General features: G+C 44.3%; 1 protein-coding gene across 2 annotated transcripts in view; it reads left to right on the forward strand.

Moving 5' to 3' along the window:
• SIM2 (SIM bHLH transcription factor 2) overlaps nt 1-13,026 on the forward strand; it is a 60,675-nt gene that overhangs the window by 2,912 nt on the left and 44,737 nt on the right. For both annotated transcript variants that reach the window (XM_054387513.1, XM_054387504.1), the window contains exons 2-3: nt 6,154-6,236; nt 9,103-9,192. In XM_054387513.1, coding sequence (XP_054243488.1) covers nt 6,154-6,236; nt 9,103-9,192 — 173 coding nt within the window. The remainder of the gene's footprint in view (nt 1-6,153; nt 6,237-9,102; nt 9,193-13,026) is intronic.

Below are 13,026 nucleotides of genomic sequence, written 5' to 3' on the forward strand. Positions count from 1 at the left end.
GGGAAGAGAGAGAGCATTGTGTTTTTAATAACTCTGTTGTTCGTCCCCCTACACTTTATTTTCAGAAAAAGCTAGCATATAGCTGAGGATAAATTTGAGACCTTAACCAAGGAGTCTAGTCTCATCACTTCAACAAAGCTTGTGAGAGGGTTCAGACAAGTCTCCCCCTACTCACCCCATCCAGGGCTTTCCAAAAGATACACATTTTGGACCGAATTCACAGATCCCTCCGTGGAAGCGTTCAATCAGTCTCCAAGAAGTGAAAGATTTAGATTCCAGCTCCTTTCTCCACTCCAAGTGTAAGCCTTGGAAGGCACAATTCCGTGCTCTGGTATCATAGATTTTTGCCATGAAGTTTCGGTCTGACCTTCAGATTCACGAACTAAAGCTGGGGAGATGACAACCTACAACCTCCCCCATGCTCATGTTCTGTAAGATCATATTCTCTTGTGTTTTGATTTCTTGCCAAGGCATATATTACTGCAGAACAAAAATATACCACGGGACTTCTGTCTTGACTGTCAGTATTTTAAAATTTTATTTTACTTTTTCCTAAATATGAACAAATGAAAGAAAAACACAATAGAATAAATCACACACAATTTTCCATACCCCAGTTATGGCAGACTGGTTAAACTGTGATACTCTGCCTTCTCCCTGCTTGATGCAGTTTCCAAAAGTGACTATACAAATACACATTTATGGACGTTTAAATTGGATGGATATGGGATAAGTAATAAGTGACCCAAAAGACAAAATGCACCACAGAAAATAATCTGAATAAATTGTCAGAGTGGTAGATCTTAGACATCTTCCTTATTCTGAACCACAGACAACAGAAATTACTAGGAGCATACAGAGCTTTTTGTCCGTATTTAAGTCTGACTGTGAATATATATTTAAAGAAAATCAAGGCGAATTGCAGCTATTTAATCTAATTTTCATACACACTCCGAAGAAGTTCATTAATTAATAAAGTAAATAAAGCCCGAGCAAATCCGTCTTCGCAACCATGCCTCTATTGTACTAACCGCTAATGGTGGCATTAAACTTCTTACTAAAACAAAAGTGCCATTAGGGCTTCCCCGGAACTGCGCGGCCGTTCCCAGGCGGCCAGGAGGGAACCGGCAGCCGTGGAGTGCGGGGATGGGAGGAATGGAAGGAGAGAGGGTAGGAGGGGGTCACAGTCTTGGTAGCTGTGTCTCTGTCCGGGACGTCGCGGTTTGTCGTGCACTCGCTTTTGGGCCTGCTAACATGATCTGGAGGCTCGCTGGGTTTGGTTTCGTCTGGGTCTCCTACAGGACGTTTTTGTTGTTTTATTCTGTTTTGGACTTTTGTTTATTTGCTTGTTTGTTTTTCTCTGGGACTTGGCCTTTTACTTTCCCCCCTTCTATTTTTTTCTCTTTTTTTGTTTGGGTTATTTTGTTTGAGGTTGGTTTGCTGGTTTGGGATTGGTTTTCTTGGTTTTGTTTGTTTTAAACTGAAGTCTTGAGCTTTACGTCCTATCGCCCACCTCTCACCTGTCTTTCCAGTGGTGAAGCCAGCAAAGAGGGGGCCAGTGGCCCGGCACACGCGTGCCGAAGCTAAGCTGAAGAAGCCTTGCTCCTTACCAAGGTGACCCCAGTGTGAGAGCCTCCTGCTCCGACCAGAGGTTACCCCTGCCGAGGCCGGAGGCTCCCCTTTGGCTATAGACCTGCCTGTCAAGCCTGTGCAGTCGGGGCTGAGATATGTCGCCCCACTCTGCAGACAGATCTTAGGGCAAGGTGTCAGCTCTGCCCCTTGGCCAGAGCCCCGCTGTCTCACCCGCCTCACGGGCTGACAGGACACTTGCCATCTAACACTGGATCTCGCCTGAACGAAGGAGTGGGGGCTGCCCCCATCCCGGCCCCGGCGGTGCCTGGACTGGCAGCTTACCGTTCCCCCCGGTAATTTCCCCGTTGCTCTCCTGGCCGAGGGAGACACAACCGCTCCGTGGAATTAAAAAAAAAAAAAACCCAAAAAAAAAACAGGCCGGGAGAGAAGGAGCTGAAAATCCTGGCGCTTGTAGTTGACCCAGGTTTCTTGCGAGAGACGGAGAGTGAATAAAGCAGTAGGACCGGGGGAGGCCGGGAACAATACAGTATACACAAAGGAAATACTCCAAGTTACAGGGCAATTCGATACTCAATACATCGCTAAGTAATTCTTTTAGCAAAATCCCAAACAGAAAAGTTATCTCGCTTTCAAATGTGTGTCTATACTAATTTATGTATTTGGAGAGCAAAGGTGTGAGTCGATCACAAATATTTATAAATCATATCACAGTTTAAATCACTCCGTTCTCCCTGAAAACTGGGAGATGGTACTTTTGAAAACAGACAGAAATGTCAAACGACAGTTTCGGAGGGAAATCGTGCCCGTGTTTGCCAAAGGAGGGAGACACTTTCGCATGAGGACCCCCACATCTTTCAGGGGCAAAAGTAACACATACTGTGAGGTGCATGTGCAAAATCCCCTCTCTTGTCCCCAGGACGCCGCTGTCGGAGCCGAACCTGCTACCCAGTGCTCGAGTAAGGACTGGTGGGCACAATTGTGTTATTTCCTCCTTCGCATTGCCTGCCAGATATCCCGCTGTGCCAGTCCTGCCCTCTCAGCACAGTGCTGGTGGGGACAGGCCCGGTGATCTTTACAGACATCAGTAAATGAAGGATAAACAAAGAGAGGGTCTTCTCATTCACATTTGCCAACAGAGGGATGTCAGGAAAGAGCAGGTTGCACCTGGGACCGGCCAGTCACCCTCCTTGCAGCCAGTGCTTCGCCGTGCCCAGCTCCTGCCCGTCGGGGTAGGCTCTGCCGCTGAGTCCAGCTCCGGGTCTCCAGGCTTCACGTTGCCGGTAGCGCCCGGAGTCGCCCCAAACCGCTGGTTGTAGGCGATCCCCTGCCCTCTAGCATACGGCAAAAAGGCTATTCTCGGTGGACAAGCCACCCCCATGGATGTTTCCAGCATTTGCAGGAAAGATGCGCCAGTTTCTCGTTCGCTCTCTGGGCCAATGTAACAGATATTTCGTGCTGTAATGGGGCGTTTAAAAACTTTCCCTTCAAAATGATCCGTCCGGCACCGCACCGGCTGCACAGTCCTTTTGGAGAGCCGTTAGCCGTCCCCACCCGATGCGCCTTCCTTCCCCGAGCCAGCCCAGCAAATTCCCACCGCGCTCAGGCAGTGTAGGAAACGCTCGCTGCGTACCGGCAGTTCTTTTGGCCTCGCTCCAACCCAGTGAGCGAAAATGTGCGTTATTTACTGGCAGGGCAGGAGCAGCTCGGCGGAGTCTATTGCATCCATATGTTTACAGGACATATGCCGCGCGTTTGCAAATCTCTCGGAAGACAAGTTAATGGACTTTAGTCCTTTATCTGAACGTAAGATTTTACTCGTTTCGTTTCCACCTTTAAAACGATCTGCTGGTGGATTAAATGATAAAATCGTCGGCTTTAAAATAAGCTTAGACGAATACCAGGCTGATCCACCAAACACGAGAGCTCGCAATTGCAACTCCAAATTATAATTTCAAAGGGAACTAGTCCATGGGAGTCATTACATTTTACTCTGGGTTTAGAAAGAACCTCAAAAGTAGTAGAGATTTGGGGGATGCTGTGAAACAGTACTTGGCCAGCCATGATGGGCAGGAGGGAGTGGACTGTCACGCACGGGTGAGGCAGAGACGCATTATGTTATTAAAGAGCTTCTTCGTGAGTTGCTGGAAGAGTAAATCTGCTTTCTCCGTCGGAAAGTTAGGGTTCGTTCCAGGACAGTTTTTACACGGCTATCCGCAATGCCCTTTGTTGGATTACAACCCCATGTTTCGAGATTTGCGATTAGTAAACCGAAATAGGGGCAAGCCGCGCAGAACCAGATTTGACTCTGTCGTTTGCATTTGTTACAGTCTCAGGAAAGAGGCTGCAGGATATCTCTGTGATCCTCAAACCTTCCGCCCCAGGGGAAGCAGCAGAAAGAACATTTTGACAGGTCCTTGGAAGTTTAGAAGCCTTCTCCGTGCTGCGAACTGAGAAACAGCAGTACAAAACCGCGACATTTCGTTTGGTTTTTCAAAGCAAATTTCCCAATGCGTGGTCAAACACCTCTCAGGGAAGGAAAGGCGTCGTTCCCCTGTCCACAAGAAAGCGCAGCCGCACATTGTGCACTTCTGTGGCGTGGTTTAGAAAAACCCACTGGGGCTGCTGCAGTAAATGACATGGAGTGAGTAAACAGACCCACCTGGGTCTGATCCCGCGTGCTGCTACTGCCGTGCGATGACAAAAGAGGCATCAGGGCCCGCCAAGGTCCCCGGGTTACCCCGCTTGGCGCTGGGAGCCGGAGGCTCCTCTGTGCTTGCCCGGCAGGAGCGGGGCGTGGAGCCAGGCTTCGCTGACATCAGGCACTGGGACGAGGTGGAACTCGAGGGAAGGTACGGCAGGCAGCTACGATTTGCTACGCGTCCCCTCCACCGCCTCCCGTTCCTCCAGTGGGAAACCATGTCCACCCCAAGGGACGCCCTGAGAACGGGGAGAAAGGCTCCCATAATTTCTAGATCAGGGCTGCCTGTGGACACATGACCAAAGGATAGCTGGATCCGGGAGGATCTGCTGTCAGACATGCAGGGTTAGCAGGACCGGGGCTCAGGAGGGGCCGGGCGGGCCCCGTGCACAAGCGGGGAGTTTAGAAAGAGACTCCAGAGGTGAAGCTTCGGGCAGGTGTTTCTTTCAGGCTGTCAGCTTCTTCCTTTCGCAGCGGAGCCGAGTGGGGTTCCAGCTGCAGCAGCCTTTGCCCCTGCAAGCTTACGGCGGGAGGTTTCATTGAAAGCACCTGGTCGGTGAGGTTTCATGGAGGCACATCCGCTTGCAGCGACACTGAGGACTGCCCGGGATGAAGAGAGTCATGGACGTAACTCTGAGGGCCCCGGCCACAGAGAGCCAGGGCTCTTGTGAAGTCTACGGCGGCGTGCCCCGGCCGCCAGCACCCGCCCCCGGCAGCGCTGCTCGGATACAGGGAAGCACGGGCAGGAACGCCCTTAGGGCTCCGTGGCCTCTCAGAAGCGCTGCTGTATCCCTAAGGGCTGTTCTTTCTTTCCAAAACCGAAGCGTTAAACGGATGTGGTCGCGTACGTTCCTTTCTCACCCGCGTATCTGTGCACTCTAATGGCAATAGCTCGCTGCAGAGCCTGCCATCAGGTGCCGACGTGAGTCTCCAGCTCTTCGGCTGGCAAGGGTAGCGGTCGCAGCTACATCGGGGAGCTGGTGCAGGCCTTCTTTGCATGGAGAAAATGAAAAACAATCAAACAACCAAAACCTAAACTAGTATCCTATCCTCGCCTCCTCCCTCTCCTAGCTTCAAGCCTCCCTCAAGACAGATCTAGCATGACCTTTCGCTGCAGCGCCGGGCACACGGATTACCCCGCTCTCCACCCCCAAGTCCACCGAACAGCACTGTGGTGGAGTAGCGGGGCCGGATCGGACCCGCTGGATTAACGGGGCCAGGGCTCGGCCGGGGCCAGGCTGGCCACGAGCACGGGTGAGGAGGGGGGGTAGCTGTGGAGGGCAAGTCTGCATTCGGGTGTCAGCGAGCGTCCTGCCGCACCTCCCGCGGGGAGCATGTGTGGCCCGAGCAGTAATTGAAGACACGCAAATATCTCGCAGCTTCTTGTGCCTTCTGCGTGGGAACCCTCTGCAGGGTGGCCTTCGGCTGCTCCCCTCCTACGTCCGCGGCGTCTCGTTCTCAGTGTGGCCGGTCTTCCCTCATCCTGGCCTCGGGGGAAGGGAGGACGGACACGGTGCTGCTGGCACGACCGTACCGGAATGGTGGTCGAGGGGAAGCAGTTGGGGCAGTCGCCTCCCTGGGAACATGCTGGAAAGCGGGCAGGTCTCTGGGGAGGGAGAAAGTGGGTCCGCGGGGATGCCCTCCCCAGGACCTCTAGAAAGAGAACAGTTCTCTTTCCATCCGTGTGTGTAGAAGGGACTCAACCTTTGCCACGTCCCGATCCCCCACGTCTCGGCCTGGCCCGCTCCCCGAGGGAGGAATGGGGAGAGGTGGGAAGTCGCGGGAGACGCCTGTCCCGCCGGAGGAGCAGGGCAGGCCCGGGTCTGCTTCCCGCTCTAACCAGTTCTTTGGTTCCCTTGCAGGTCTGGGCGACGCCTGGGGACAGCCGAGCAGGATAGGGCCCTTGGATAACGTGGCCAAGGAGCTCGGATCGCATTTACTTCAGGTAGTGGACGCTTTCCTCCTCTCCCTCGCCCTGCCACGGGAGCCTGGGTGAAATCTCCCTTTTGCTCCCGAGTCTCACACTGCCCTTGAAAGGAGAAAAATTGAGACATCACTTCAATTATTATTTACCTATTCGCCTTTAAAATTAGTAGAACTAACATCTCTGTATGCACGCAAAACGTCTCTCAGCCTTAAAAGCGGTAGCCGGACGCCCCAGAGCTGCTGGGTATGTCCCGCAGGCAGCCCACGGCGAGCAGCAGCGCGTTTAGGCTGAAAGGGTGCCGGATATCGGGTATGGTCGTTCTCCGCCGGTCACTCGAGAGGGGGAGCCTCTGAGGGAGAGTAGGGCTCCTGAGGTGGAGCCTTACATCTGGATTAGGTCCCTCGTGGTCATTACCACCTGAAAATACCGTTGTTCACAATCCCGTTGATCTGCTCTGGAATTCCTCTGAATTCTCTCTGCCTAGAAGATTTTAGGAAATCGTAGCTAGGGCGTGTGTGCCAACAGGAGGGGAAAGAAAAATAATTACGTTTAGCTCCTTTTTTATTTATGTGTTGGTTTTTTTTTTCAATATACGTAAACTTAATACAGCACGGGGTTTTCTCCCCCTCCGATTTTAATGACCTAGTAAACCGTAATCATTTAACGGGCGTTTTTATTGTGGGAGGTTAATTCGTGGTCACAGAGCTGGAGCTGTTTTAACTGTTCGCTCGGCTGGGGATTAAAAAAAATCAACAGAAACTCTGTTTGCAATCTGTGGCCGCTTCCTCCCGCCGAGTCTCCAGGCCCACCTTCGGCCCCGCCAGCCGGTGGCGTTCCGGGCGAGCCTCGGTCGTTGCTCCCCGCGCCCTCCTCGCACCCCAGCCATTGGCCCCTGCGGCCGGCGGGCTGTCTGTAAACCCCCTCAGGTAGTTGCTCTGATCCCCTGTAAGCCGCCTGCGTCGGCGGACGTAAAGAGGAGGCAGGGTGGGCTAGATGGGGAAAACTGGGTGAAGTCGTTCGGCAATGGAAATGCCCTGGACAGTTAGTTAGTTAGTTAGTTACTGCAGCCTTGCAAAGGTGTCATCCGTTCTCCCGAAATAAAAAGAGAGCACGCTTTCGGTGGAGTGATTTGAAGCACACGTTACTGACCACATACAGTAAATGGAAAAGATAAAGTTCAACATTATCTCACATGGAGGTATTTTTAGCCTTGAAAGTTTTATGTCCTATCATCTGTTTCAGAACCACTAACTTATGTAGCAAATACATATCTAATTACATAATAAAAATAATTGTTGTTATATTGCTCTGACTCCCTATTCAGTGTTTCACATTTTGTCTGGCATTAAAGAAACTTAAATAACATTACATGCTAATCATCTGTAATACTCATTTTGCAGTTCAGTTATTTCTGAATTATGAATTCTTAACATGTTAATAAAACCACATTAACTGTAAGGCTTTTTAAAAGGTTCTTAGACTGAAACCTTACGTGTGAAGTTTCAGCTTCAGTATGCTTTTCTGTATAGGAAAGTTAGAGACCTACTGTACCATATAATGCAGTAATGGAAGCATTGACACAGTTTTAGTTATGATATTAGGCAGAGCTATTGCAAAATGACAGTGTTTAAAAGCAAAGTTATGGCTAAGCATGCAATAATTTATTTCCCATTATAATATTTCTACAAAATTAAAGTTATGTTCAAAAAAATTAATAAAAAGGAAAAGTAAAGGCAAAGAATAACCTGTTTTCAATTACATGCTACAGAATTGTTAGTAGGCCAGAGAATAATTTGGAATATTTTCTTATTGGAGCAGCGCTGTAAGAGCACAAAGCATACAAGTTTTTATTGCTTCTCTTCTGGTTCATTGACTTAAGAGATGAATGAAAATAAGTGTTTGCTTTATCTGTGTGCTGAAAAAAACCCCTATTTTTCTCTTTTAAATGTATTTTCCAATGAAGTTTGTATGTATTTGTTGATCAAATCTTCCTAAACGCTTTAGAGAAAGTGGACACTTCTTGAATGAGCATATCAGATACTTTTGAAAAAATGCCTCAAATTGACATTGCAGAATCAAAATACCCCCACAGAATGATAGTTTGTATGTCCAAATCATGGTGAGTTTTATCTAACTTGTACCAATTATATTGTATTCTTTTTCTTGTATGAATGACCTATGACTAAATTGAACTTATGTTTCTACTCATACAAGCAATATATACCTTCTAGTCAACATCCCATTGGTACAAATTTGTTGCATTGGATCTTAAGTTTGCATTGTGTATTACCATAAGTCAAGATTCACAGACTGTAGGAATATAGTTTAATGAGCAAAAATCTCTCTGTTCAAGTGTGATAAAGTTTTGAACATTAATTTATTTTACTTTCTTTTCCTAAGTTCACATAATTACAGAGCAGACAGCACTCTGTTCAGAAAGGCGTTATTAAAAATATAGTCAAAGAAATTTAAAGCATTGCTTATGGTATCATTAAATATATTGCAAATAGTGGTAAGCTGTGTCTGCCAATTATACCATAAAAAATGGCTTGTGTAGTACTAGATTTACCCCTAAGTACCACATAGTTCAGGATTTGTACTAAGCACTAAAATAACCAGAGTCAACAGGAGAATGTTAAAGTGAAGCAGTAAAGCTAGCATCCGTAGGAGGAATGAATTGGATTTCATAAAGTGTGTATATGTCACAGAGTTTGTAGCAACAGCATTGGATAAACCTTTCTGTTCCTCAAAGTTTGCTGTTGTTTTTGTGCTCTTGAAGTTGCATAGCAATCTACCTCCCAAAGAATCCAAAATGTTCTTCCCTGTAAATTACTTAACAAGATTGCCTGCTTTTTACCACGCATATTTCTCTTTTTTTTTTCAGACTTTGGATGGCTTTGTTTTTGTGGTAGCATCAGATGGCAAAATAATGTACATCTCAGAAACAGCATCTGTACATCTTGGTTTATCTCAGGTATGAGAAATTTACACTGTTCATCTGTTAAATACAGATACTAAATTTGGAACCTAACACTGGTATTATGCCTCATGTACAATATAATTTTTTAGGGGCATTTGAAACTTCAACTTCGTTCTCTGACAAATGTCCTTATTCAAATATTCAACTTTCTTGTACTTAAAACCACATCATGTCTATCTCTATATCTTACTTGTTCATTGTATTTTACTCCTCATTACCTTTCAGAAGGGTAATAAATAATATGATATTGCAAATTACAGATGTATAGAGAACTTGAAACCCAAACCTATTGCCTGTGTGGTAACACTATACACCTGAAATAAAGTTTAGAATTCAAGTTTGTATGTTTTAGATTGTGTAAGATATTGAGACTTGCTATGAAATAGAGGGGAAATCTGATGTGGAACATGAGTTTTACGGTAAATGTGCTTTAGGAAAAGAAAGAAAAGGGGGGGCAGATTTATGAGTGTTCACATGGAATTCAGGGTAGTTTTTCCTGAGTTTTTCCAGCTCAGTGGTCTTTTCAGTAAAGCGTTTTATATGGTTGTGATAGAACTCATAAAACTCAGTTTACTACTGTTCTGCACAAGAAGTATAAGGGTTTTTTACTGTTTGTTTTTTTTTTTTTTTCTTAGAAGGACATTTCTAATTTTTTTTGCCTTCTTGGGATAGGCACAGGGGCAAATAGCCTGAATTTATTGCAGAGTGCAAGTTTCCATACCTTTGTGTGTAAATGTATTGCACAAATTCATTGGTGGCACCTGACCTTAAGCTTAGTGAAGTCCAATAGAAAAACTCCTAATTAATTTCACTGGGCCCTAAATGAGACTTGTAAGAAACAGAAGTGTTTCTTCAGAAGCAGTTGCAGCTTAAACACATCTTAGAGTTAAATAAAGTGAAATAAGGATTTAATAGCAGAGGGAAGAAGAATAAGGAAATGAAAGTAAGAGAGAGAGCAGGATATTCTGGAAATGTCTGGGGAATATGCTCTGTGGCTCTCCTGATAAACAGAAAAGGCTGAGTTTTGGGATTATATAAGTACTTTAATTTTGGTAGTAACCAATATTTTTGACTGAAAAACGGTGACGTTCTTTGTATGTATAGTCCTGTTACAATTAGTAGCTGTGAGGAACAAAAATTAAGTCTGAGTAGCACAGAAAAAGTTATGTAATCTCATAAATACCACTTCTAAAGGACAATTACAATCCCTGGGTTTTTTTGTATTCTTTTTAAGAAAAAGTAATGTTGAGAATAAGCATTCCAGCTGATAATTTCTTTTTCTGGCAACGTTTAACAGAGAACATCCTTAGTTCAAGCAGTTTGTTCAGTTGAGTTGGTTGCAGTATAGTATTAATTGTTTCATAAGATTTAATGCACATTCAAACTAGTTTATACATTGCTTTATTTTAGAATCAACTTTCCTAGAGAATGGTAAATTTTCCTACTGCGAATCAAAAGCTTAATTAAAATGGAGTTTTGCCTTTTTTTTTCCCTTCCCTTTTTTAAGATCCACAGTGTTGTTGGCTTCTTGAACAGATTAATTTAGTCAGTACAATTATTTCAAAACACTGAATGTTCCCATCTGTCTTTGCCTAAAGAGAGTCTCACTGTCCTGTGTTGATCTTGCAGGGTTTGTCCAGAAATAATGTCTTCATTTTCTTTCTTTTTGAGGAATATCAGATAATCAGATCTTGTAGGCCTCAGTATTATCCAGTCATCTGGTGAAATTAAAGAAGTAGGGGATCAATATGGCACTAAACAGACTTTGTCACATTCAAGGAAAAGGGAGGAAGTCACACAGTATTTATTCACATTTATCCCTTGTGCCCTTATGGCCATTTTGCACAGGCTGAATTCCATGCGTATTACACATACAAATACCTGTCTTGCCTTGTTGCAAGAGATTGCATAGGAAAACTAGAGGATTTGGTCAAATTTGTCATTGAAGTCAGTTTAATAAGCAAAATCACAATATATCACTGTGGTAGAGATTCATAATTGAATGGGATGCATACTTGAACTCCTCAGAAAGCTTGGATCCAAGAGAACAGAGGGATGTGAAATTTAAGAGCATTTTAGACTTTAAAAATACTACATGCTCCATCAATGTGACAGTGTGCAGTTTTTTATTTGTAAACACAAAACCCCAGCTAAACAAGGCACTATTTTTTCCCCTTGTTCCTCATACTGTTTTATCATCTAAATCTGCTCTTGCTATTTCTCAGTGTTCTGTTCATGAAGGAACAACTTTGCTTTACATAGTGCTAACATTAATTCTGGGCTAGGCTATTAATACATTAATACTAGGATATTCCTGTAAACTTCCCAGGGCTCTAAGCGAGTTCTTGTTCCTACAGCTCTGGAAATCACTAGGAGTTTTGCCACCAACATCAACAAGAATGAGATTGGTTTGTAGGAGCAAATTCTGTAAGTCTCCCTCACCAAGTCATAATCCCACACTGTATTTTCAACAAGTGCTCTTATAGAGCTCCAGCCAACACAAACTGAGATCAAAGCAATGATTGTAGAAAAATTTTCAGAATGTGCTTAGAAAGGCCTTTTTATTAAATAATTTGACAATTAAGTAGTCCACACGTCAATTTCCAGTTAAAGTGCAAATTGTTTAAACAAATGTACATTTAAAGTAAATAAAAGTCCATGTAAATACATTTTGCAGGATATTCTTGGAGAGCCTTTATCTTCTAGTTGATCTTGAATCTAACTTCAGCAGAAAGAAATTAGAGCTTCTGAATAACCCTTCAATGGCTACTGTAGTTAGGCTTATTTATTTTGATTTTTTAATTTTTTTTTTTTTAAATAAGGATCATTTTTCAGTGCTACTCCACTCACTTCTGTCTAGAGCATCAGGGAAACAGAAATGGTATTTCTGAAAAGGCTACATCTTAATCTGTGGATCTATCACTTAATTTGTGGCTTTGGATTTTGCTCTGAAAAGTAACAGTAAATGTTGTAAATACAGATGGTTAGGCCCCCCCTCCTCCATCTCCATATAATTTTAGTTGGCCTCAGACTAGTGCTGATCTGACTTGTACTAGCTTGAGAGAGTGAACTTCTTGCCTTTTTTTTTTTTTTCTCCCCTGTGGGTAACAAATAGGTTCAATTCCCTAAGTATTTTTTTTACCTTAGAGTCCAAAGAATGGAGAAGAAAATCCCTTTAGGAAACAATGGTGAAAGATACATATTTACATAATTTTGAAAGTCTGGAGCTTGTTCCAGCCATTTTCTGGGTCTATGAGAGAGCCAAGCTTATCTTTGACTGTTGATAAGTCTTGAAATATTTGACCACAAACATCTGAACTTTTCCAAGTTTATTTGACTTTCAACAAATCAGTATATGAAAGGCAAAAGATGTAATTATTTGCTCTAGAATAGATCTACTTAGTCCTCTGTGTTTATTATGAATCATTTCTTGGCAGGGAAGAAATGTGCATCTGAGTTACACATAAAAAACCTCTTAGTGGGAAACAGCAATATTTGGTAGTAAGCAGGTATTTACAGACATTAAAAATCTGCATTGAGGAAGCTGGTTTAATAAGTCTGAGGCATGGGATTTTAGAAGGCTCATGAATTGAACCATATAATTTTTTTTATTTTTTTTTTTAAACTTCTCAGTGTTTCATTGTAGGCTTTAAAATAGCATGCAGGCACTATGAGTAGCAGGAGACTGTGGTCAGTTTCAAAATTATGTATACATATTTTGGTTATTTGACTCTTACATAGCCCCCATCTCTTTGCTGACGGCTTTATGTTTCCACTTGCATTTTTACAGTCAATTTTGGTTTCAGTGTTGTATGTTCACCTCCTGCT

This window comes from Indicator indicator, chromosome 1, assembly GCF_027791375.1.
Source record: "Indicator indicator isolate 239-I01 chromosome 1, UM_Iind_1.1, whole genome shotgun sequence".
Taxonomy (NCBI): Eukaryota; Metazoa; Chordata; class Aves; order Piciformes; family Indicatoridae; genus Indicator; species Indicator indicator.